The 27,339-nt window shown below is 41.5% G+C and overlaps 2 protein-coding genes across 3 annotated transcripts in view; both read right to left on the bottom strand.

Annotated features, from left to right (window-relative positions):
* Positions 1-1,100: 1,100 nt before the first annotated feature.
* On the bottom strand, positions 1,101-4,121 carry acp5a (acid phosphatase 5a, tartrate resistant). The gene is made up of 5 exons (XM_034189127.1): positions 3,870-4,121; positions 2,890-3,089; positions 2,683-2,807; positions 2,254-2,599; positions 1,101-2,181 (listed from the first exon to the last, which is right to left on the bottom strand). Exons 1-5 carry the CDS (start codon positions 3,955-3,957, stop codon positions 1,933-1,935), a joined length of 1,008 nt encoding a protein of 335 aa, XP_034045018.1. The 5' UTR covers positions 3,958-4,121; the 3' UTR covers positions 1,101-1,932.
* Positions 4,122-10,878: 6,757 nt separating this feature from the next.
* Positions 10,879-27,339, bottom strand: part of LOC117526035 (interleukin enhancer-binding factor 3-like) — a 33,110-nt gene continuing 16,649 nt past the window's right edge. Inside the window, exons 12-20 of one of the 2 annotated variants that reach the window (XM_034188024.1) lie at positions 27,134-27,274; positions 23,820-24,010; positions 23,595-23,705; positions 23,322-23,453; positions 19,380-19,535; positions 15,751-15,877; positions 15,494-15,532; positions 12,603-12,926; positions 10,940-11,306 (exon numbers count right to left, since the gene is read on the bottom strand). In XM_034188024.1, coding sequence (XP_034043915.1) covers positions 11,197-11,306; positions 12,603-12,926; positions 15,494-15,532; positions 15,751-15,877; positions 19,380-19,535; positions 23,322-23,453; positions 23,595-23,705; positions 23,820-24,010; positions 27,134-27,274 — 1,331 coding nt within the window. In that variant the 3' untranslated portion in view covers positions 10,940-11,196. Of the gene's footprint in view, positions 11,307-12,602; positions 12,927-15,493; positions 15,533-15,750; positions 15,878-19,379; positions 19,536-23,321; positions 23,454-23,594; positions 23,706-23,819; positions 24,011-27,133; positions 27,275-27,339 lie in introns of both variants that reach the window. The other variant, XM_034188025.1, reaches the window with a different exon arrangement.

Genomic DNA, 27,339 nt, shown 5'->3' with positions numbered 1-27,339 from the left:
CTTCAAGAACTGGGATTTGACCCTGTATCCATCCCCTGCCTTCAGCTGAATATGATACAATCCCAAACCATTATGATGATGATGTGTGACATATGAACCCAAAGCATTCTTTGAATCAGAACACAGCTGCAGTTATTTCTCTCAAGCTACAGTCTGCTGAGTAAGAGCTCAGATCTCATTGGTCAGCTGCTGCCTTTAATCCTCCTGTAGCCGAGAACAAGAAAGAGCCGAGCTGACCTTCACAAACGGCCACGTCTGCAGATAAAGAGCAAACTGCACGTTCATCGATTCTGTGACAAACGGAGAAGAAATTCCATAAACTCACAAAGAAAGCTTTGTTTTTCTGTTTGTGCCTGATGACATCACACAGAGGAGTTTGACCCTCCCGCGTGCACGAGGTCAAAGACAATCCAACAAACAAATTCATACAAACAATACAACACACACAAGTATCTGACTGTAAACCTGCCAAGACTCAAGAAAAAAATTTATTCAAGCACGATGGCATTTGAGTTATTTATTTTTTTAAAAAAAGCTTCCATTTCCCTTTTTACTATATGAGATGAATTTTTATGTGTATGAGATTAAAGAGGATGTCAGAGAAAACATGTGAATCACGCTCACTGCTGTCTGCCAGACATCATGTCTTCCCAGGATTTAGCAAAAAAGTCAAAGCACGCAGCCCCGTAAAACGCAGTAACAAAAACAAGGTCGTAGTCTCACACCCCGCCAAATTAAAATGACCCTTTAATGAGAAAAGACCGTCGCCTGTTAAATCAGGTTCACTCAAACTGCAGCTTAAACTCATTTGTGTTCATTTCATGTTTTCTTTTCACTGTTGGTGGACTGACCCCCACCGCCCCCGTCTCCATAGTGACTCATGTTATCTGTGTTCCATTGATGAGGGCTTTTTCCTCCACAGATGTACTTTACACAAGATTAACTTAACCCAGTTGATTAAACTAATTATCACGGGTCCTGAGATCTGCTCACAGCAGCAGCAGCACGTTGCTCTAAGAAATAAAGACTTGCTCCTTTTTCAGTGACCTTTTCCTGAAATACACCCACTTTTCCCCCCAACAAATCAAGGAGACATTGGAGCCTAAAAGCCATTTATTTATTGTGCAAAACAAGGTTAACACTTAAAATAACAAGAGTATAAATGTTGCTTTGAAAGAAATATTGACTTTTGACCTTTTACACTTTAGTTGGCCAAAATTATACAATGTTAGGATTCAGAGACCCGAACGCCAGAGCAGGAAGTGCTCACGGAATAATAGGTCTAAATTAAACACCCTTTTTCATGGGCAATTCTTGACTTTTCAGACCCACAGAATCCCAACACAAAAATCAGAAGGCAGATGTGTAGCTGCAGCAACTGAGAAGATCAGGTTCCGACACCAGAACAGGTTTACACTCAGACTATGTTGAAGCGGTTTTCTTAAACAGGACCCTGGAAATGTCTCGGGGTTTTGGTTAGCCACAACTTTGTTTAAAAAAAACACAAAACAAAAACAACAACAACAACAACAATAACAACAAGCTGAAATGTCAAAGTTAATTATTATTATTTTTTTTTAGTTCTCAAACAGAATAGATTCAGGGGGAAAATAAATAAACCCATCGGAGGTGAGTGGAAGCAATTTAAAGCAGTTGGCATAAGGGGCAGAGACTAGCGGAATTATCCGATATGACTGACAGAACCAGAACCTGCACCTTTTAGGAGCGTGTTTAATACCTGCAGCAGCAACACTAATCAATATGGCCAAAGATCAAGTTGATATTCATTACAAACAGTTTGTTTCTTTTACAACAAAGTTCATACATAAAATTCTATTTTTTCTTAACAACTCTGATGTTTAAAAGAATAAAAGCGATACGTTACGGGCCTGCTACACTGCACACAAACGAGTCAGTTAGACTTCGGTACGGTTAGCTGGTGCGGCGGAAACGCCTCTGAGGCAGGACGGTGCGATAGAGCGAAGTGCCTCGAGCCTGGAAAAAAGTCACCACCATGTTGTTCTTCGTCACCTCTGCATGGACAAACCCACCCAGCGTAGACGCTTTGCCAGTGAAGAACTTCAGGGAGTCTTTGGGCACGTGATTCCAGTGACGGATGTCAGGATCCACAAAGTTCCCGGCACCGCTCACCACGTAGCCCACGCCGGACTCCTCCAGGAACTGTTGGAGACGAGACGCTTTGAGTACAAGACAAGTGGGTCAAGAAGCTTTAGACATTTTGCAAACACTAACCTGCAGGTTGTGGTCGTGACCGCAGAAGTAGGCAGTAGCATCGTACTTGAGCAACAAGGGACGAAGCCTCTGCAGGAGACAGTCTGTGGGCCCATGTTCGGACACGGACCACACGGGGTAGTGACCCGCCACCAGCAAGAAGTCAGCCTCGGATCGAGCCAGTCTCCCCTGCAGCCAGGCCAGCTGACGGTTGGCGTTGACTGGATGGGCGGGGCCTTTAGGCTTCTGGTCATCGTAGTCGTTGGAGTTGCCACACAGCATCACAGTATCCAGCATAATGATGCTCAGGGTCTTCCCCGTGTTGGGAATGTGAAAGTTCAGTTCGTAATAGTACGAAGGGAACTTCCTAAAAGGTAACAAGCCACAACACAAAAGTCACAACCACGGTCAGGTCAAAGTTCACTGAGGTGTCTTTGATTTGGACCTCACCATCTGTTTGATCTCTGGCTGTACTCGATCTGCGCTCTGACATTCCCGGCGTGGTCGTGATTACCGGCAAGCACGAACCAGGGGACTTTGAGAAACTTCCCTGTATACACAGACTCAAACGTCACCTGGTTTGACAGATTCAGAAAAGACGTTCACGTCAACACGTTTGCCGTCTTTGAGCAGCCTGACCGCGTGTTTGTGCCTGACCTTAAACCGAGGAGAGCCCACGCTGTCCACGCCTTTGTAGTAGAAGTTGTCACCGAGGGCCAAAACAAAGTCGGCTCCCATCTGCTCCGCCACTTTGTTCATTTCTTGGGCCGTAGTCTTCTGGACCACCGTCATGTAGGGGGGGTAAGGTAACCCGCCCCAATCGCCAACTGCCAGAAACTTGATGGAAGTTTGGTTTTCTGTTAGAAGACAAAGGTTTAGGAGAACCAAGTGGTGGACAAGTGGCATTAATGATTAAAGGTCAATGAAAATCTATCTGTAAGATGACATTTAGTCAAGTAATTTCGGAGAGACGTCCTGAAAAATCCTGAAAGTTGGCCGGTGGGGTGTGTGTATGTGGGGGGGGGGGTCCTGGGTCCCACGGTAGGAGTTCTTGGGTTTTAGCTGAAATTAGACCCATTTTAAGTCTTATTTTGGCCCCGGAGCACACATGGGGGGGATGGGGGGGAATCTGGAATACTTTGTCTAGATCTTCCTAAAAAAATAAAAAAAATAAAAAAAATCCAGAATGAAAGAAAACTCACTGAATAGTTTTTCAGCCTGAAACTGAGGCGTGCGCAGAATGTCATTTTTGGCCATTTCAAGGGCCCCTAGAACAGTTCAAGGACAGTGAATTTTATTTATTTTTGTTTGTCGTCAGGCTCCCAAAGAATCTTCATATAAAATAACAGAAAAGGTTATTGATGTTTTTCTGCAATAAATCAAGTTGTGTGAAAAATTACAATTGTTGCCCTTCTTTGGGGGGTGGGGGGGATCACAGGGACTCAACCAGAAACTCCATCTTACCTTAACCACATGGCCTCCGAAGGACTGCCTGCACCACATTTCAGAACAACTCACTGGTCTTGCAGAAAAATCTGACGGTACATGAATCTTGATGGCATTAGACCTGTAGATCTTGGTCCAAAGGACTAAAAAAAAAAAAAAAAAAAACCCAAACATTTCAAAGGGATACTTACGATGCTGATGCAAGTCCTGGAAGACTGTAGAGTCGCAGCCCGCCACAGCAAAAGCAGCAATTAAGACAGAAATCAGGATATGTGCCATCTTCTGTAAATAAAAAAGAGCTTCAGTGAAAAGAAATTGATGTCAAACACGTTTAACCAGAACTGAAAGAAGCTCCACCAGCTGCGCCTGCTTCCCCTTTTCACCACCACACAGCTTTCAAGCCAAAATCTGACCTGTGATTGGCTGACATCACAACTGCAGCTAAGAGAAACAGACTTGAGAGAGGGTCAAAGGTCACACTCTGAGTCTGTTCTTTTAAAATAGAAATGTCACAAGAAGCTCAGAAAAAAAAAGCTCTCCGTGACGCCGCAAACATTCAGCAACAAAAACAACATGCAGATGTTAACAGTGTGCAAAGACAAGAAAGTCAAAGATAAAAGACTCACAGCAGATAACTGGCGGCGGCGTCCTCAGGAGCATCCAGTGGGAGCTGCTGCTTTTATCAGGCTGCAGGAGGCCCGACCCCAGAACACGCCGGGGGGCGGGCATGATCATTGCTCACACAGGGAAGTGTGTCAGCAGGGCCACGCGTGATCCACCGGGGTTATTCTAGCCGCCATTCAGACATTTTTCCACACCTCAGAGTTAATCACCAGCTTCCTCAACGCCATCGCTTTGTTTGAACTGTTCGGATTTTTGGACATTTTGGGAATAACAGAAGTCTGAGTTTATTTACTGCGTTTTCTCCTCATCCTGATCTACAGTGACGTGCATCCAAACTGCTCACAGAGGAACTGGATTTTTGTGGGGAATGGAACCCATGACCTTCATGCTGAAAATGCAAAAACCATGTTAAACCCTGTTCCAACAACAAACTGCATTCCTGAAGAACGTTTGACCTCCTCGTGCTCAAAACCATTCAGATGTCAGCGAGGCGCCAAACTGAACAGAGGGAGCAACTTGGAGATCAAGGACCTTTGTTCAAGAGTCAAATCAGGGAGCAGACACACTGGTGCATCACCCACACTACTAAACTGCTTCAGGTCCTGGATGGCAACCACCAAGACCACACAACCAGTCCAGTCCCAACTCCCATAAGTAAATATTTATCTGAAAAAGTGGGCATGTCCTCAAATCCAAGACAACTGCTTGATGGATCATGTCCAGAGACCCCCTGTATGACCACAATAATGTAACTGATGTTCTGAGTCCTCCGAGGACACAAAGTACCAAAGAAACCCAGTCATCACCTGTGGTCACTAGTTTCAAACCTGTACAGTACTAAAGGAAGCACCCAGGGCCTCATGTACAAAGACTTGCGTGGGTTTCCTACTGAAACATGGCGTACACCAAAACCCAGAAACTGTCATATGCACAAAAACATTCAGATGTAACAAAGTGTGCATACGCATGGATCCAAGCATGTTCCTTTTGTACATCCAAATCAACGTGGAATTTAACGCACATGCATATGTACTAGCTCCTCCATGTCCACACCTCCACACTCAGATGTATCAAAGGTGAAACAACCATGGAAATGTGCACAAGCCAAGTTCACAGCAGGCATGTGCACATTTTTACAGCTTCCTCTGCCAACATGTAGAGGTGATTCTGGGAAACTGTGAATACTATGAACACATGAAGTCATCAGAGTGATGTGCACACTGGAGACACACTTACGAGCAATTAACACACCCATGGTTTTTCAAATATATGGGTGGATATGAAAGCATGCGCAAAGTGGTGCGTAAAATGGCACTAACAATGGCTGTGTTAGCATTGTTAGAGGACCTTGCAAATGTTATAATCTGACGTGAGCGTGCATTCAGGGAACGCGACGATTTACTTGCAAATGACGATAACTGGCTCATAAACTTATTTCGATTACCAAGGCCACTGTGACTGGTGTTGCACACAGAACTTTTTAGTTATGGTGTAGCGCGCGCACACTCAAAGAGTTGTTACATAACTCACCAAGTCAGAGGTTGTTCATAAGTAAATGTCAGCCACTTACAATTACTTTGGGTTTCCTGCTTCACATGATGATGATCCAAACCTCTGTATGTTAAACCTGTTCACACGCTGGCCCGTTGCAACAAGCCAAGCAAACCCTGGCAAAGCAAAGACTGGCCCCCAGACAATGACTGGTTATGAATTTTATGCAATGACAAACTGTGTGAGCGCCCCTTTAATTTCTGTTACAGTCGATGCAGTGCAATGACAGTTATCGGAATCCCCCTCAATGGGGCCCCTCCCACAGTAGGGAGCCACCTGACAGCTCATTTCGACAGGACTCGGGACACCAGCAAAATATAAAACTTCACCAATGATGAAGCAGAGTTATCTGTCAGAAGAGAAAGGAAGAAGAAAAGAAAAGAAAAGAAAAAACAAGACAGCGGTACGAGCTCGTAAGTGATAATTTACATAGGATAAATAAGGCCTGCGTGTCTTGTTCAAATGCAGGTAGGCTAGCAACAAAATATACAACCCCAATTCCAATGAAGTTGGGATGTTGTATAAAATGTAAATAAAAAACAGAATACAATGATTTGCAAATCCTCTTCAACTGATATTCAATTGATTACACCACAAAGACAAGATATTTAATGTTCAAACTGATAAACTTTATTGTTTTTGTGCAAATATTTGCTCATTTTGAAATGGATGCCTGCAACACGTTTCAAAAAAGCTGGGACAGTGGTATGTTTACCACTGTGTTACATCACCTTTCCTTCTAACAAAACTAAATAAGCGTTTGGGAACTGAGGACACTAATTGTTGAAGCTTGGAATTCTTTCTCATTCTTGCTTGATGTACAACTTCAGTTGTTCAACAGTCCGGGGTCTCCATTGTTGTATTTTGTGCTTCATAACGCGCCACACATTTTCAATGGGCGACAGGTCTGGACTGCAGGCAGGCCAGTCTAGTACCCGCACTGTTCTACTACGAAGCCACGCTGTTGTAAAACGTGCAGAATGTGGCTTGGCATTGTCTCGCTAAAATAAGAACGGACGTCCCTGAAAAAGACGTTGCTTGGATGGCAGTATGTGTTGCTCCAAAACCTGGATGTACCTTTCAGCATTGATGGTGCCATCACAGATGTGTACGTTGCCCATGCCATGGGCACTAACACACCCCCATACCATCACAGATGCTGGCTTTTGAACTTTGCGCTGGTAACAATCTGGATGGTCTTTTTCCTCTTTTGTCCGCAGGACACGATGTCCATGATTTCCAAAAACAATTTGAAATGTGGACTCATCAGACCACAGCACACTTTTCCACTTTGTGTCTGTCCATTTCAAATGCGCTCAGGCCCAAAGATGGCAGTGGTATTTCTGGATGTTGTTGATGTTTGGCTTTCACTTTGCATGGTAGAGTTTTAACTTGCACTTGTAGATGTAGCGACGAACTGTGTTAACTGACAATGGTTTTCTGAAGTGTTCCTGTGCCCACGCGGTAAGATCCTTTACACAATGTCAGTTTTCAATGCAGTGCCGCCTGAGGGATCGAAGGTCACGGGCATTCAATGTTGGTTTTTGGCCTTGCCGCTTACGTGTAGAAAGATCTCCAGATTCTCTGAATCTTCTGATTATATTATGGACTGTAGATGATGGAATCCCTAAATTCCTTGCAATTGAATGTTGAGAAACATTGTTCTTAAACTGATGGACTATTTTTTTTTCACGCAGTTGTTCACAAAGTGGTGATCCTCACCCCATCTTTGCTTGTGAACGGCTGAGCCTTTTGGGGATGCTCCTTTATATCCAATCATGACACTCACCTGTTTCCATTTAACCTGTTCCAAACAGGTGTTCTTTGAGCATTCATCAACTTTCCCAGTTTTTTGTTGCCCGTCCCAGCTTTTTTGAAACATGTTGCAGGCATTCATTTCAAAATGAGCAAATATTTGCACAAAGTTTATCAATTTGAACATTAAATATCGTCTTTGTGGTGTATTCAAATGAACATAGGTTGAAGAGGATTTGCAAATCATTGTATTGTTTTATTTACATCTCACACAATGCCCCAACTTAATTGGAATTGGGGTTATATGTTAAGTTTCCCAAAAAGTAATCTACTGAACAACGCTCAGACAACTTCCTCAGTAACCTTAACAGGCAACTCAGTGGTCTCACATCATCCTCTGCTGGACTCATATGAGCATAACATCCAAGGACTTGTATGTAGACATATAAACATCTATGATACCACATCAGAATCATCTTTATTGTCATTGTAACTTGCATTACGAGATTTGAGCGCAACTCCAAAAAGGTGCTTTCTGTGGTGTGAGTAATTTTTAGCCAAATAAAATATAGTGAAATTTAATGGTAAATTATTTAGAGTATATATGTACAACTAATATAAACAATGTAAAATGAAATAAAATAAAATGTGGACCAAGTAAAATGTAAAACGAGAATTATATACAAGTGTGGAATCATATTGCACGGGAAAATTGCACATGGTTTACAGATATTGCACAAGAAACTTGAAGGTGCAGATTAGAGCAATTTGTTATTGTTCAGTGCAGTGATCGCTCTGGGGAGAAAGCTGTCCCTGAGTCTGTTTGTCTTAGTTTTGATTGACCTATACCATTGGCCGGAGGGTAGTAGGTCAAACAGGTGGTTGCTGGGGTGGGATGTGTCTTTGCAGATGCTGGCAGCTCTGATGAGGTAGCGAGACCTGGCAATGTCCTCCAGGCTGGGCAGAGAGCAGCCAGTGATCCCCTGGGCCGTTTTGATCACCCTCTGCAGCGCTCTCCTGTCTGCTGCTGTGCACCCCCCGTACCACACTGTGATGCAGTACGTCAGGATGCTCTTGATGGAGGCTCTGTAGAACACCACCAGCAGCTTCTCCTGCAGATTGTTTCTCCTGAGCACCCTCAGGAAGTGGAGTCGCTGCTGGGCTTTCTTCACCACCACTGTGGTGTTGGCAGTCCAGGAGAGGCTGCCAGACAGCTGCACTCCCAGGAAGCTGATCTCCTCCTCCTCCTTAGTTAAGTTATACCTGTTCACATTTAAATATTGCTTTTGTTAACGTATTTTTAATAGCCTTTTCAAAGTATGTTTGTTTTAGTTACTGTACTTTTTTTTTTTTTTAAGTATTTTGGATTACTGCACAATTTGCGCTCTTATATGTTGGTTATTATGGGATGTGGTGAGGTTTTTGCAAATGTTCAAATACAGTCAATGAAATATTTTACTGATATAAAGTGTGAGTTTAAGTGGTGCGTCTATGCTGTGGTTCGTGTAGGCTTCGGGCAGGCAGGGCAGGGTGGTGAGCTTGGGGCCCCCAAATGCCTTGAAAGGGCCCTGTTCACACGTGAATGTCCACTACTTGACCTGTTCACACCTCAATGCCCACTGTGCTCCTTCGCCTTGCATGTTAATGAGCCAAGACGCACATTTGTTTTCCTGGCAGGTCTCCTGCCGTGTGACGTCCTGTTGATGATCACAAAGAGGTTTCACAGATGTGTATGCAAACTATAACTACTGACTGCATTGTGTTCAGTGCAGACAGATGTCTACAGCTGCTGTTTGTGTATTCGGTCAGCCTGGTCTTTGGTGTTCCACTGCTAAGCCCCCTGCAGGGTACAAGTGTGCACCCGGAAAGTTGAAGGCGCTTTTTACCTCTCTGTGAAATAAAGGACATAACATGCGTGTTTTTCATGTAGAAACTAGAGTGCCTTAATTGAGAGAGTGACGTCAACTCAGAACATGCGCCATTTTGGTTCCAACTGCGCTGAACTACGGAATGAACCTGTAATGTTTTCAACATTTTTTAAAATCATTTAACCACATACAGCAACACATCCAGGTACAATCAAAATAAATATAAAATAGTTAAGGTATCAAATTTACAATTTATGACAATTAATTTAAAGCCTGTGTGAGTTCTGCAGCTCTGTAACTCCGTGTCATGCAATAACGTGTGTGACAGTTTTAAAGTTCCCCACCTCTGGATTATACTTTATTCTGGACTAATTTGACCCTCAACAAGCTTTTCTTTCTACAATCATCACCTCCAAATCAAAGGAAAGATGAACAATTTCTTTTTCCAACATTGTGTTGTAAATGTGCAGACTTTTCTCATCCATTTGTAATCACCACATGCACTGCAAAAACTGTTAAAATATGATGGCAGATGAAGTAGTGAAAGCAGGAAAGTGTCAAATCACAGCCTTTTGTGTCTGATTTATCAGGTGCACGTCAGGCTGTGGGTCCGAGTTTGAACACAGTGTGAAAAAAATAAACAAGTCTGGCTTTTAATCATGGAAATGACTCCGGTCCCACATGCAAAGGTTTTTTTTTGTTTTTTTTTTTTTAAATGGAAATACATTGCGATCCCATGCTGTTAAGCTACGGCTTTTTTCTGTTGGAGGAAATCACTTTGTAACATTTTTCTGACGGTGAATATAACAGCGGACAAGAACTGAGTGTTGCACATGTGCACACCACAGCCTGTGCTGTTACTTAACATAAGGACTTTTAAATTCCAAAAATAAATAAGATGGACAAATAAATATGCTTTGGACATCATACAGAATGTTATTTGATGCAATTTGGGCAAACAAAATCATGAGATGGACATGGACTGCTGGTCCACAGGTTTGGAAACACTAGAATAAATAGGTATCATTATAGAATATGATTTTTTTTTTTTTGTACAAGGGACACCACAATATAAGAGTAAAAAAAAAAAAAAATCCTGTAATTTATACTCTGTTAAATCTGGTATTTGCTAGTTTGCAGTCTTAAAATCTGGAGCACTTGAGGTTCTGAGGGTCGAGAAACCAAAAACTATAACTGATGATTCCACACAGGCCGTGGAATCATCTCCTGGCTCTCAGTCTCATGTGGCCCCACAGGATCTGCCTGAAATCCACTTTAAAAGATTTAATTCACAATTCAACAACACACGTTATCTTTACTTCCCACCTCGACCAACGAGAACTAAAGAGATAAACACGACTTCAGGTGATGATCAGAAATGACTCAGAGTAACTAGGACTAGTACAGTGTTTATTCAGAGTTTAATCCGTTCAAACTACAGAGAACTTAAAATCAAAATCATGCCGACATACTGTAACAGTACACACTAAAAAACAAAAACAAAGTATAGAAAGAGTTAGACATTTGTTTTTTTTTTTTTTTTAGGTTCACATCAAGATGAGGGTCATGGTGATTAAAACAAGTCAGAGATAATCCTCAGTCACCTACAATTATAACTGACGGCAAGATGTTAAAAAAGTAAAATGACAAGTGACTGAAGAGTGACGCCACAATTCCACTTTCTGGTTCCACAAACACTGCCGCTGTGTGGCCGTGGTGTTTAATAATTCATGTTGCTGTATCCGGAGTAGGAGCCTTGACCCTGCCCACCATAGCTCTGGTACATGTTGTAGCCCTGCTGATTGGTCCAGGATGACTGATTGCCCCAACCTGCAGGAAGAAACCCCGTCAGTACTCGTCTTTCTACGCATAGGGCATTTTCTCTTAAAGCCATTTATAAAAACTGGGACAGACATTTGAGTTTCTAATACCAAATGTTCACATCAGTATCACTCTGAACAGGATTCAGTTCCAGTTATTTGCTGATAGGCAACCAGAGGAGCCAGGATCCATATCCAGGAAGTCAACAGTCAACCACATCCGAGCCCTACAAGTACTCACTGAACTGAAGCGTGAATCCTACCAGGACTTCACAGCAGCATCTGATTTGGTCGATGCGGCTGCTCTCTGGGACCTGCTGGGAATTTGCAAGTTCGATACCTGCCTTAACTGGATGCTGGACAGGGTTGTGGAAATGATGGTGAGGAGGAGGAGGAGGAAAGGTTAAGGGTTATTAACACTCTGATACCCTGATTGCAGCACTCGAGAAGGTGAGTGAGGATTCTGAGCGCCTGGGTTTACAGTTCTCCTGGATCCACGACTAAGATCCAGGACTTCAATGACTGTTGACTTGGCCATCAGAAAACAGTCATATCTCTATGTCCTCTGCCTCTGAGATGAAGGGATGCCTGCGAAAATCTTATGTAGTCAAGAGGTCAAAGGGTATTTGGTGATGCTTGCAGGAGAACGAAGGTCCAAGTCTTTAGGGTCCTGGTGCTTCCTGAGGTACTGTATGGTTGAGACTTGGACGCTAATCAATAAGGTCTGGATGTCTTTGGTATCAGGTCTCTTGGGAGGATCCATGGGTCCCTCTGGAATGACTTTGTGTCAAACAAACAGATACTTAGTGAGACTCAGATGAGGAGGATCACTGACATTGTGACAGAACTTCAGCTACAAGGACCCGACTGGACGAACAAGGAGACGTCCACCTTTCACCTGGCTGCGGGATGGTCCAGCTGTCCGTCTAGCTGGTTGTCCTCCAGGGGCCATTCTGTGGTGTGGTGCATTTGATGTGACCGACCGGTATATTAAATAACAGAAATATGAAGTTCTACTGTAATCAGAAGCTACATTTTTAGTGCAGTAACGCATCACAAGCCCCACATTGAGACAGGGTGGCCCGCTTCAAATGAACCTACCGGGACAAAGAGATTGGACGAGGCAGTCGAGACAATGCCAAGAGAATTTCAGCATTTTCTCCAAATAAGTGCCACAGTGTTTTGGTGCCATTTTGACACATTTTTAGCCTTCCATTCACCAAACCCAACCGTATGCTTTTTGTTTGTTTAACATTACTGTGAGATGAAGTCCCCTACGGACCGTGTGAACCTCGCTCTTACTCACCATAACCACTGCTGCTATTAGACGCCTGGCCCCCCGTCACAGAGCTCGGGTAAGCTGTGCTGTACATTGAGTAGTTTGCGTGACCCTGACTGCTGGTCTGACTTCCTGTCTGCGGGTCTTGAGTCAGCATCTTCTTCTTGGCGTCTACATATCCGTAGCTGTACGGGCTCTCCTGGTCGGTGGAAGACTGTGTCGACTGGTAGCTTGCCGCCTTTTGGGTGCTGGTGGTGGAGACGGGCGGGCTGGAGTACGTGCTAGTCTCAGGATAAAACGTGCCGGTGTTTTTGGCTGCGTTGCCAGCTTCATTATTACCGTACAGTTTATCTGAAAAACAGCCAAAAATCACCTACATATAAAAACAATTTCTGCAACTTTAAACTGTCCATTTTCATTCTTAGTGTGAATAAAGACATTTGATAACCATCAGTCTTAACATGTAGGAACACAGATCTCAGATAAAAAAACAATCATGGGCATTTTCTGTAGGTTTTCTGATGTATTCCACAGAGTGATGAATTAGTTTGATTTTTTTTTTTCCTCAGTGTGTTGGTTATGTGCAGCTTTACTGTAGGAACACAAGCTTTATTTCAAAATGCAGTCTTACAGAAATCAACACCTGAACATTATATGGCACAAATGTCATATTGCATCAGTCCATCTCAACCCTAACCCAGGTTACCTAGTTCAGGTCCAGGAAACTGATTATATTTGCAATGAATCCCAATAGAGTTCCACAGTCTAACATCTCCCAGCCATGATGATCAGAGAGCTTGTGTCGTCAGTCTCGGTATACAGTAGTGTTCAGAATAATAGTAGTGCTATGTGACTAAAAAGATTAATCCAGGTTTTGAGTATATTTCTTATTGTTACATGGGAAACAAGGTACCAGTAGATTCAATAGATTCTCACAAATCCAACAAGACCAAGCATTCATGATATGCACACTCTTAAGGCTATGAAATTGGGCTATTAGTAAAAAAAGTAGAAAAGGGGGTGTTCACAATAATAGTAGTGTGGCATTCAGTCAGTGAGTTTAATTTTGTGGAACAAACAGGTGTGAATCAGGTGTCCCCTATTTAAGGATGAAGTCAGCACCTGTTGAACATGCTTTTCTCTTTGAAAGCCTGAGGAAAATGGGACATTCAAGACATTGTTCAGAAGAACAGCGTAGTTTGATTAAAAAGTTAACTGGAGAGGGGAAAACATACGCAGGTGCAAACGGAAAACAACAGTCAAAATGGATAGAAGAATAACCAGAATGGCAAAGGCTCACCCATTGATCAGCTCCAGGATGATCAAAGACAGTCTGGAGTTACCTGTAAGTGCTGTGACAGTTAGAAGACGCCTGTGTGACGCTAATTTATTTGCAAGAATCCCCTGCAAAGTCCCTCTGTTAAATAAAAGACGTGCAGAAGAGGTTACAATTTGCCAAAGAACACATCAACTGGCCTAAAGAGAAATGGAGGAATATTTTGTGGACTGATGAGAGTAAAATTGTTCTTTTTGGGTCCAAGGGCCTCAGACAATTTGTGAGACGACCCACAAACTCTGAATTCAAGCCACAGTTCACAGTGAAGACAGTGAAGCATGGTGGTGCAAGCATCATGATATGGGCATGTTTCTCCTACTATGGTGTTGAGCCTATATATCGCATACCAGGTATCATGGATCAGTTTGGATATGTCAAAATACTTGAAGAGGTCATGCTGCCTTATGCTGAAGAGGACATGCCCTTGAAATGGGTGTTTCAACAAGACAATGACCCCAAGCACACTAGTAAACCAGCAAAATCTTGGTTCCAAACCAACAAAATGAATGCCTCGCAGATGTGAAGAAATCATGAAAAACTGTGGTTATACAACTAAATACTAGTTTAGTGATTCACAGGATTGCTAAAAAAAGCAGTTTGAACATAATAGTTTTGAGTTTGTAGTGTCAACAGCAGATGCTACTATTATTGTGAACACCCCCTTTTCTACTTTTTTTTTTTTTTTTTTTTTACTAATAGCCCAATTTCATAGCCTTAAGAGTGTGCATATCATGAATGCTTGGTCTTGTTGGATTTGTGAGAATCTACTAAATGTACTGGTACCTAGTTTCCCATGTAACAATAAGAAATATACTCAAACCCTGGATTAATGTTTTTAGTCACATAGCACTACTATTATTCTGAACACTACTGTATAATGTTGAAGGCCTGAGTCTTTAGCTGGATAAAACCCATTTTTCCCCAATCTACTTTATCAAAAGCTTTTTGCACATCTAACACTTAATGTCAAGGACATGCCTGATTTTACTGGGCCAATGATATAAAAAGTTTGATTGGTGAAAGAAAAATTAACAGTCAGTCAGAGATTGCACGTTATCGTTCTGTGATGTACCACTGTTTGGGAGGATGATTTGTGCTTTTACACACACACACACACACACACACACACACACACACACACTTGGCTGCTCAGTTATTTTGATGCCAGACAACATTTTAAATAAAAATTAAAATACAATGCCAATTTTTTTTTTTTTTTTTTTTTTTTTTTTTTATGAGAAAGCAGCAAGTGATTTCACTGGAGCGGGGTGAAAACTGACTGGAGCGGTGCAGATAATCAGCAGAGTGGTCTGTAGTGGTTTTGGGGAGCAGAATTATTTCCATCGGCTTACAAATGTATCAGCCCGGCTCTAATAAACAGTGAAGATTCTTTTAATCATGTTATATAAAGTTATATATCGTTGCTATTTTTAAATACCCTGGGATACCATATTACCAACTAACCCTTTTATTAGGCTACTGCTGTGTAATGTACACAACGTGTTCTAACCATGCAGTCATACAAAAGCCACAACTACCCAAATAAAGATACATAGAGCACAGGAAAAAAGCAGATACTTACGATAACCTGTACCAAAGCTGCTCTCATAATTGTAGTCGGCTTTTAAGATAAAAGAAAATACAGTTTAAATTCTTCAAAAGTACATCAGGTGTATGATGGATGTCTTGTGAAAACAGACCAACAGAGTAGAGGTCTCAAACTGATTTTAGTCAGGGTACGAGTGACCAATGACACCAGCAACTGACATCACTGATCAAACTCCTCCCCTTTCTGGAACCAATCTGAGCCTGCTGATATTGAGTGTAGGAGCGGCTTACTTGTGTTATAACTGGGTGCTGATGTGGGTTGGCGACCACGACCTCTGCCCCGACCTCTGCCAGGACCCCAGCCACGGGACCTGGAGTCTGAAGGGATGCCACGAATAGTGCCAAACCCTGGAATGTGCTGTTCAACAGGAAGAGGTCAAGGAGTTACACAAAGACCAAATGTGTTCACATCATGTTTGTTCATTTCTGTCTCATCATGAAACATTGATCCGTTATAGGGATGATAACTTTGTTCCTTAACAAGGTCAACTCTGCATGGGTACTGTACACTGTCCTGGTTGGCAACCACACAGGCAGACAACAGGTCCATCATCAACTCCTGAAAGTAAACCTCTATCTGCTGCAGCCAGGTGAACCTTGGGCGTGTCCTCGATCCTGACTAGCCACTGGGGTCCTCAACACTGAGGCACCTGCAGGCTGATCACACACAGAGAAACACACCACATGACTGAGATGTCACTCAGCATCATTCCCAAAATTGAGGCCACTGAGCCATTGCTCATCAAGAAAGGTACCCAAGCTGTTTGTTTCCACAACACCCAGAAGATGCAAACACTGAACGGTGCAGGAGCTAGAATGCATCCCTGATGAACACCAGAATTCACTCAGGAAAAATCTGGACACTCACAGTATCTGACCTGTGACCAGGTTGGCTATGATGACCAGCAACTTCTTGGGGATTTCACAAGTTGTGAGGATGTCCGAGAGCAAAAAAATCAAGATAGGCTGCAAGCTAGGATGTGATCGATTGTTGTGACAAAACACCCAGTAAATGCTCAAGTCTGAGCTTTATAATATTGGCAGAGATGAATTTCATACCATTGAAAGGATCCTGTCTGCAACAGCAACTACTACTTCCTTAGTACGCCGTAATATCGCTGTTGTAATCTCAATAATTAAAATCATAACCAATGAAGACACCTGTCCAGTATTTAGCAGAGTGCTTTCATTTCAACTCAAAATATATTTCATCATTTTTGAATGGTTTATCTGTAAAAGAGCAAAAACTGAAGGAAATCATTTGTAATACTGAAATTAATTATATTAACTTAAGTCCATGATTTTACATGAAGCCCTTCAAGTTTTAAATTTTCCTGAATGTTTAATTATCAGTTCAACTGTCTGAAATAATAACTTTATGAAATAAGTATAAAAATTAACAAATGTCAAACAGGAGCATTATTCCTGACCAGTGCGTAAAAAGACATACAGGGTGGTGGAGAAAAGCAAACAACCCCATCAATCTCTTTATTAATAGCCTAAATTACGTGTTTTCTCCCGCGGGAGGGGCCGTAATTCTCCTAAATTCGGCGGAGCGAGCTGCAGGAGCACTATGGATCATTTCCATTTAATCAAATATAATTCCAATTTAAAATGACTGTTACACAATATGATTGGTTTGGTGAATTTTGTCACTTATCCAGATCTCTATGTTTTAGCAATTAATTATATGCTGGGTCCAATCTACTATCATAATTATCCAAAATCCTTATTATATTATTAATCATAATATCCTTAACAACAGACACGATTGAAATAATTGTAGAAACAAATCATTGTAGCTCAAGCTGAGTACAACAAAGTCTGAGGTGCCTTGAGCAACGTGAATCCAGTGCGGCGGTGCCAGACCTGCAACCAGAAATCACAACTCGATTTCTGGTCTTTCTGGTACGTGTCATTTTAAAATAAAACCTTGTTTAAGTTGGCAGTTTTATATGACAAAATAAACAGAACATGGAAACACATTCTGACCGATATCTGTATACAACCCCTGGCAAAAATTATGGAATCACCGGCCTCGGAGGATGTTCATTCAGGTATTTAATTTTGTAGAAAAGAAGCAGATCACAGACATGACACAAAACTAAAGTCATTTCAAATGGCAACTTTCTGGCTTTAAGAAACACTATAAGAAATCAGGAAAAAAAAAATTGTGGCAGTCAGTAACGGTTACTTTTTTAGACCAAGCAGAGGGAAAAAAATATGGACTCACTCAATTCTGAGGAAAAAATGATGGAATCATGAAAAACAAAAGAACGCTCCAACACGTCACTAGTATTTTGTTGCACCACCTATGGCTTTTATAACAGCTTGCTGTCTCTGAGGCATGGACTTAATGAGTGACAAACAGTACTCTTCATCAATCTGGCTCCAACTTTCTCTGATTGCTGTTGCCAGATCAGCTTTGCAGGTTGGAGCCTTGTCATGGACCATTTTCTTCAACTTCCACCAAAGATTTTCAATTGGATTAAGATCCGGACTATTTGCAGGCCATGACATTGACCCTATGTGTCTTTTTGCAAGGAATGTTTTCACAGTTTTTGCTCTATGGCAAGATGCATTATCATCTTGAAAAATGATTTCATCATCCCCAAACATCCTTTCAACTGATGGGATAAGAAAAGTGTCCAAAATATCAACGTAAACTTGTGCATTTATTGATGATGTAATGACAGCCATCTCCCCAGTGCCTTTACCTGACATGCAGCCCCATATCATCAATGACTGTGGAAATTTACATGTTCTCTTCAGGCAGTCATCTTTATAAATCTCATTGGAATGGCACCAAACAAAAGTTCCAGCATCATCACCTTGCCCAATGCAGATTTGAGATTCATCACTGAATATGACTTTCATCCAGTCATCCACAGTCCACAATTGCTTTTCCTTAGCCCACTGTAACCTTGTTTTTTTTTTGTTTAGGTGTTAATGATGGCTTTCGTTTAGCTTTTCTGAATGTAAATTCCATTTCCTTTAGGCGGTTTCTTACAGTTCGGTCACAGACGTTGACTCCAGTTTCCTCCCATTCGTTCCTCATTTGTTTTGTTGTGCATTTTCGATTTTTGAGACATATTGCTTTAAGTTTTCTGTCTTGACGCTTTGATGTCTTCCTTGGTCTACCAGTATGTTTGCCTTTAACAACCTTCCAATGTTGTTTGTATTTGGTCCAGAGTTTAGACACAGCTGACTGTGAACAACCAACATCTTTTGCAACATTACGTGATGATTTACCCTCTTAAGAGTCTGATAATCCTCTCCTTTGTTTCAATTGACATCTCTCGTGTTGGAGCCATGATTCATGTCAGTCCACTTGGTGCAAGAGCTCTCCAAGGTGTGATCACTCCTTTTTAGATGCAGAATAATGAGCAGATGTGATTTGATGCAGGTGTTAGTTTTGGGGATGAAAATTTACAGGGTGATTCCATAATTTATTCCTCAGAATTGAGTGAGTCCATATTTTCTTTCCCTCTGCTTGGTCTAAAAAAGTAACCATTACTGACTGCCACAATTTTTTTTTTTGATTTCTTATAGTGTTTCTTAAAGCCAGAAAGTTGCCATTTGAAATGACTTTAGTTTTGTGTCATGTCTGTGATCTGCTTTTTTCTACAAAATTAAACAACTGAATGAACATCCTCCGAGGCCGGTGATTCCATAATTATTGCCAGGGGTTGTACATACAAAGGTTTTGCAACTATGTTCTTCAAATATCACGCTAACAAGTAAAACGGACGGACAGACAGATGGACACGCTGATCGCAATATCCCTATCCACTCCTGTGGATAGGGATATCCAATATCCACTCCTGTGAAAAATATAAAACTACCAGTAGAATACTAACCATGTCTGTGTAGGTGATCTTCTTCTTTTCAGATTTGTTGCCCGACGTGCCATCACTATGTGGAAACAGCGCTTCCAGTGCAGCTAGAGCAGCATAGGCCTTTGCTTCTTTCTTATTAGAGCCTCTTCCTTTGAACTTCTGACCATCCACCTCCACCTGAGAAACAAACAGAAATACATTCACCACACTGCATTTTTGCATCAACTGTAAACTAATGTCCAGAGAAAGGTTACATGCACAGACTAATGATCTCATGCTGCCATGTTTATACAGTGAACAGTTTGAAAAGCAGCATTACAGTGGAGTGAATGTGCAGAAGGTCCCTGATCAGGGTGATCTGGAAGTGCCTCAATAGTTTCACTTTTATCTTCAACATTCCTGCCTCATGACATCACTAAGATCTGATGCAGCCTTTAGTATTCCACCAAACAAGCTCAAGTCAGTAAATTTCCAGAATATTAAACAGCCAGCCATTAGTTCAGTTTTTTTAAGTGCCAGTTGGCACTCTATTGTTTTGTTAACTTGCATCCTTTTCCATAATGGATTAAATCATACACACAATAGCCCATAATGACAATGTGAAAAAAGGTTTTGTTTTTAATTTAGATTTTTGCAAATATATATATTAAAAAAACACTAAGAAATCAGATGTACAAAAGAATTCACAGCCTTAACCATGAAGCTCAAAATTGAGCTTATGTGCATCCTGTTTCCACAGATTCAATTTCAATTTACTTAGTTTATATAGCGCCAAATCACATCAAAGCTGCCTCAAGGTGCTTCACACAAGTAAGGTCTAACCTTACCAATACCTACAGCAAGCACATAGGCGACAGCGGTAAGGAAAAACTCCCTCTGATGATATTGAGGAAAAAACTTCAAGCAGACCAGACACAGAGGGGTGACCCACTGCTTCAGCCATTGTACCAGGTACGAGGTTTTATAAAGTTTTACAAAACAGAACATAAGACAACAAAAAGGATGCATTTGATGAGAAGTCCATTCAGATGTCCAGTCCACAGGCAGGGATCATACCATTCAGTGGGCCTGTTCGTGTGGCAGAGTCCAGTCCACATTCCACATCTGTTTCAAAAATTATGCAGTCGTCTAATCCAGCCCGTGTACATGTGATTTTTTTTAAATGAATTTGCAAAAAAACAACAAAAAAAAAAAAAAACAAAACAAACAAAACTTTTTTCATGTCATTATGGAGTGTTGTACGTAAAAGTTTGAGGGAAAAAATGAATTTACTCCATTTTGGAATAAGGCTATAACATAAAATGTGGAAAAAGTGAAGCACTGTCAATACTTTCTGGATGCACTGTACTTCCATATGTCCTTTACATTGATATGGATGTTTGGCAATACTTCCACTAGAGGAATATACAGAGAAAAGATTCTGATCATCAAACATGATAATAGCTGCAGAGTCATAATAATGCATGAGAGAGAAAGTCTTAGGCAGCAGTGTGGCCAGACACGGTCCGTGAGGTCCTTTAATATGGGAAGTGGACAGAGGATTATTATTACGTCATTAAACAGGGTTCTCCCCAGAAATTTTTAGTATAGGGGTGTTGTTGGCAATTATTACCCGAGGCAGCACGCATTGCGAATCATTGACTGGTTTTGGATGCATTGAAAGCAAGACTAATAGACCAAAAAATTAAATACATAAATAAATCACACATGTTGTAATATCAAAGTCCTTTTTTTTTGCATTTTTCTATCTAAGTCAGTGGTGCCCAAACTATTCCAGAAAGGGCCGAGAGGGTGCAGGTTTTCCTTGCAGCCAGTGACTTCAGCAGGTGATTTCACTGATTAACATCCCTTTGAACAGGTGGGATGAGCTCATCAGTGAAATCACCTGCTGAAATCAGTGGCTGCAAAGAAAACCTGCACCCTGCAAAGAAAACGTGCACCCTGCAAAGAAAACCTGCACCCTCTCGGCATTAGCGTTTGCTCTCGTCTTCAAAAATGACACACTGTACTTTCAATCTAGTAAGACAGGCAGAGTTTTTCTGTCATGTTGACAGTTTAGAGATTTTTTTTCAACATTTTTAAGTGGGATTGCACACTTAAAAAAAAAACAAAACAAAACAACAAAAAACAATATAACCCCTATTTTCTTGTTTGGAACAAGAGCTAAATCTGGACTGGTTTGATTGTCAAATTGGAATCAAATTTATTGCCAAGTAAGTCCCAAGCTTGGGACTCCGGACAGCTTGGGACTCCGACGAGGGCGGTCGCATCTCCTCCACTCTCCCTTATCTCTCTGCCTTTAACCTTCAAGTCCCTACTTCACCAGACTCTGAATTCCTCAAAACTATATTGGATACTGGATCTATTGAACTACTATTGGATTAACCATAGAATTGATCAGCTGGTCTCTGAACGCTATTGACACCATTTTTTCTACAAGAAGGTCAGGACCGGGGGATCCTACCTGCCCAGATGGAACGTATCCTGCGGGCTATGTTCTCGACTCCTGGGGGTCTTGGCGTGTTGCATGCTTGGCGCCTTTCTCCATTGAGGACGTCGAGTATTTATTCATTTTTGGTCTTATAGTAGCAGGGCTGGTACTTTTTGGCTTATGTGCTGCCCTGATCTACCGGAAAACTGGCAAGACGGCGGCATCAAGACCCACAGCCCCTTGCTTGTCCGTCATGATTAACGACGTTGGCAAGGCAGTGCATTCAGACTGCGATGACTCTTGAACTCAGACGCAAATTGGATGACATCTTGGAGCAGATACGTGCCTTGCAGTTGGAGTGAAGATTTCGGAGGCCGGGGAATATTCTTAATTTACAATTGGGAATATTCTTAATTCATAATTGGGATTTGGTTGTTCTAGTGAAGCTGTAAAAAGTGTTTTTCACTGCTCAAACCACAACACGCCAGGCTTATCAAGCCTGAAGGACAAATTGCCCGATAGTTTGCCTCCAGAGGAATGTCTTCAGGCCTTGGTGAGATTATTCAGCTCCTTTCTTATCTCAACCCACAAAGACAATAAACTGACAGACTTACACATGGACAAAGACTGAAGCATGCTCCATTTTTCCCCTTTACTTTCCTTCCTGCCCCCCTATCACACACCCCATCCCGGCCACCGCTCATGCCACCCCTTTCCCCTCTGGGGGCTGCACGGTTTTTAGCTGCGGCAGGTCCCCGTTCCCCCCAAGCTAGTGGCGGCGCGACTCCAGTTCCAGCGGCCTTCACCCACTTTGCCTCAATTCGGATGATGGACTGCTTCAAGTTCAGTGCACATAAACAATGTCAAATGTATATGTGTTGTCTTTAATTTTGATGTGTGCCATTATTACGGTAAACAAGTAATAACTGTGGATTAATTGCTGTATCGTGTCTGACGTAATTGGAGTGTAAACATAATTGCCCTTTTTTGGGATCAATAAAGTTGTCTGAAATCTGAAGTAAGTTCTCACATACACGTAATTTGATCTGGGGTCATTGGTGCATAAACAATAATAAGAAAACAAACAAAATAATTCTGTAAGACGTAACAGGAAGAAGTAAAGAAGAAAATCTGCTCTTTTAATGATGAAACCCTGGATGAAAAACCTGAATCAGTTTTTCACACTTAACTTTTTCACTGTGAGACGCTGTGCTCTCTCACTCTGAGGTGCAGTGCTGTTCTGCTCGGCTCTCTGCTGGCGGGTGAGCAGCAAGCAGGCAGTCCAGCACAGACAGCCTAGCTGGATTACAAAACTACCTGAGAGCAGGGCAGAATATAATGGAGTTGTCATAACTCTATAATGATGTAACACCGTTGTTCCATTGTCTTCAGCGTCTCTTTATGTCTAGTGTCACGCCTTGCTGGAAGTACTGGCTACACCACCCGCACTGCTCTGTCTGTATCAGCAAGCTCTCAGACTATGTGCACAAGTACATAACAAAATGTGTATTTGTGTGATACTGCCGACTCACCTCCATGACGAAGCACTTTTCATGCGATCCTCCTGTTTCCGCTGAGAGCTCGTACTTCAAGCTGCGTCTTTTCTCGTTCAGCTCCATCACCGGGTTCTTACCGTTTTTGGTCAAAATAGGACCGTGGCCACTCTGTGCACAGCAGATGGACAAACTTTAACCACTTGAAAGATGGATCTCTAAGGTACAGTGAACACTTTTTTCCTGACAGAATAAAATATTAACAGCAAGGATTCTAAACACCAGCAAGTTGGCAGGAGTTCTGAAACATACCTCATCTGAGGAAGTAGTAGCTGTGGTTGTAGGGGACTGTTTAGTTCCCTGACTTCCCTGTGCATTGTCACTAGATTCTGAGCTAATCGGAAGACCGAGATCCTGCAGGACCTGTAACAATTTAAAGCGACTTGAGTAACTGAAGGGATTCCAAACCAATTTAAACACTGACAGATTGAGCCCATGGTCACTTGTAAAGGTGGTGTCAAACTAAAGGGAACTTGCCTTGTTGGCCACATTCAGCTTGGCAGCTCGTTTGGAAGATCCCGTGGCCTCGTAGGTTTTTCCTTTCAACTCCACAGCCATCGTGAAGACCGGTTCATGGACTGGACCAGTCTGCGATACAAGCCTGTATTCCAAGCCGGGTCTGTACTGGTTCAAACGCATCACAGCATTCATGGACAAGTCGTCAGTGACTACAAAGAAACAAATGAGAGAAGTAAGAAAGGGAGAAAAAAAAAAAAAAAAATCTCACAAATTTGATAGAGTTTCACTCATTTCCTCATGAGCACCACAATGTTCAGCATGTGTTTGTCTCAAAAATAGTAGCTTAAGTTTTCTTCATGTTTAAAGTTCAAAAAAATGAAGACATCCCTCCACAACTGCACACACAGGGCTGAGGCGGGCGTAATCAGGCACAGTGACTGATGGCCGCACATGTACAGTAGTGTTCAGAATAATAGTAGTGCTATGTGACTAAAAAGATTAATCCAGGTTTTGAGTATATTTCTTATTGTTACATGGGAAACAAGGTACCAGGAGATTCAGTAGATTCTCACAAATCCAACAAGACCAGGCATTCATGATATGCACACTCTTAAGGCTATGAAATTGGTCTTGTTGGATTTGTGAGAATCTAATGAATCTACTGGTACCTTGTTTCCCATGTAACAATAAGAAATATACTCAAAACCTGGATTAATCTTTTTAGTCACATAGCACTACTATTATTCTGAACACTAATGTACATAAGATGTGTGAAAATGTGAACGCAAGAAAGTTCAGACCCAATTTTTAATATATATACGTATACATACATATATATATACGTATACATACATATATATATACGTATACATATATATATATATATATATATATATATACGTATACGAGGTCTGTCCAAAAAGTATCAGACCTTTTTATTTTTTTCAAAAACCTTATGGATTTGAATCATGTGTGCTTGCATGAGCCAACCTTGAACCTTCGTGTGCATGCGTGAGTTTTTTCACGCCTGTCGGTTGCGTCATTCGCCTGTGAGTAGGCTTTGAGTGAGCACTGGTCCTCCCCCCTCGTTGGATTTTCATTTTGAGGAAAATGTCTGAACGATTGGAGCAGCGCTGAATCAAATTTTTCCAGAAACTGTGAGAGACAGCCAGGTGGAAACCATTCGGAAGATTCAAACAGCTTTTGGTGGCTTTTCAGTCGAGTGAGTATCCGAGGAATTGTGCAAGAGCTGGACATGTCACAACATGTCCTGTGAGACTTCCAACTTCCGCACGTCTTTCATTACAAAATCTCCTGTAACAGTGGAATGCGCCGAAAAAGTGCTGATGTACACCTCTTCTGCAATTTCTCTGGTAGTCAGATGACGTCCCGGATCAACACAGCGTTCACTTTGGAAATGATCTGGTCATTTCAGCCTGTCGATGGCCGCTCGGAGCGTGGCGCATCCTCCGCCATTGTGCGCCGTCTTTAAACCGGTTGTAACACTCCTTAATCTGTGTGATGCCCATAGGATCGTCACCAAAAGCCGTCTGAATCTTCCGAATGGTTTCCACCTGGCTGTCTCTCACAGTTTCTGGAAAATTTGATGCAGCAAAGCTCCAAATCGTTCCACCTCGTAATGAAAATCCAACGAGAGGGGAGGACCAGTGCTCACACAAAGCCTGCTCACAGGCGAATGATGCAACCGACGGGCGTGAAAAAAATCACGCATGCGCATGAAGGTTCAAGGTTGGCTCATGCAAGCACACGATTCAAATCCATATGGTTTTTGAAAAAATAAAAAGGTCTGATACTTTTTGGACAGACCTCGTATATATATATATATATATATACGTATACATATATATATATATACGTATACATATATATATATACGTATACATATATATATATACGTATACATATATATATATACGTATACATATATATATATACACGCATACATATATATATATACACGCGCGTATATATATACACACGCGTATATATATACACACGCGTATATATATACACACGCGTATATATATACACACGCGTATATACACTCAACAAAAATATAAACGCAACACTTCTAAGGCACACCTGTGCACTAATCATGGTGTCTAATCAGCATCTTGATATGGCACACCTGTGAGGTGGGATGGATTATCTCAGCAAAGGAGAAGTGCTCACTATCACAGATTTAGACTGGTTTGTGAACAATATTTGAGGGAAATGGTGATATTGTGTATGTGGAAAAAGTTTTAGATCTTTGAGTTCATCTCATACAAAATGGGAGCAAAACCAAAAGTGTTGCGTTTATATTTTTCTTGAGTATATATACACACACGTATATATATACATACATATATATATATATATATATATATATATATATACATATATACATAAATACACACACACACACGCACATACGAGATCTCAGCAAATGTCCCTGGCAAATATCCACCAGATGGGGATATTGCACCATTTCAAGATCCTTGAGTACGGGCTGCGTATAGTAGGAGATATAAAGTGGTGCACACTGAAGACTACATGACATAGGGTTATATAGGCACAGATTCTTATCTATTTTTCGATTAATCAATGGATAAATCAATTAGCCATAACATAACCTTTTTAAAACTGGGTAGCTCAACCTTCTGCCTCCAAAACGGTCTTGACACAAAACGACATGGACCCCACAAGACCTCTGAAGGTGTGCTGTGGTATTGGCAACATACATTACAAACTGAACCTTCCATTTCCGCAGCTTTAGGAGATGAGTTCACTTTCAATTTGTTTTTGCTGCGCCTTTGACTTTTCCAGTCTCTCCCTTTCTTTTTGTTTTTTGTCCGGTTTCCAGTGCTTCCTTCACTACTGGTAGTGAACACTTTGCAATAGGAACAGAAAGCAAAAAATGGCACCTTCTTGTGTTTATTTCTTATCAAGCTCATATCAAGTTAAAACCATTATCAAGCTAACATTGATCACAATACGTTATTTGTTTTATCGCTTCGCCCTATGAATACCAATGCTAAAGATAAAAAAAAAAGCAGATGTGGAAAGAGGTCAGAATTGTGACTGGCCTCCTCTATAAAGAGATCATAATGCTTAGACATCATTACCATAGAGAGGAATGAGTTGCCACTAGATACTGTAGTCAAATTTAAAAAAAAAAAAAAATATATATATATATATATATATATATATAGAAAATAAGTAGAGCACGAAAAAGCCTTGTCGATCAGTTTTTAACTCTACATTTTTGAAAAGGTGGTCAGTCAAAACCTATGGTAAATACCAACGGCCCCCCGCCATGCATTACTAACATGATCTCCTCTGATAGCGCTGCTGGTACTTCAGGAACCTTCTCTGTTTGCTGTTGAGTTGAGGCCCTTCATCTCCTTTCTCCACCTCTTGGAAAGGTCTCTTAGCTGGTGGGGTAAAGTGCTCAGAAGGCGCTATCTGGGCTGCAGGAAATCAGACCAACAATCCTCAGAACAAAACTATTCATGCACATGTTAAATTGCACCTA

Source organism: Thalassophryne amazonica, chromosome 15 (assembly GCF_902500255.1).
Source record: "Thalassophryne amazonica chromosome 15, fThaAma1.1, whole genome shotgun sequence".
Classification (NCBI taxonomy): domain Eukaryota; kingdom Metazoa; phylum Chordata; class Actinopteri; order Batrachoidiformes; family Batrachoididae; genus Thalassophryne; species Thalassophryne amazonica.
Note: the sequence above shows the minus strand (reverse complement) of the source record. Positions and strands in the feature narration are given on the sequence as shown.

What these genes read in the sequence shown, in the direction of transcription:
- acp5a (XM_034189127.1), bottom strand. Translation starts at nt 3,957, where the DNA reads ATGGCACATATCCTGATTTCTGTCTTAATTGCTGCTTTTGCTGTGGCG. An exon ending in TGGGCTCTCCTCGGTTTAAG is followed by an intron (nt 2,808 to 2,889) that starts GTCAGGCACAAA and finishes CTGTCAAACCAG; the next exon opens with GTGACGTTTGAGTCTGTGTA. An exon ending in GTCACGACCACAACCTGCAG is followed by an intron (nt 2,182 to 2,253) that starts GTTAGTGTTTGC and finishes CGTCTCCAACAG; the next exon opens with TTCCTGGAGGAGTCCGGCGT.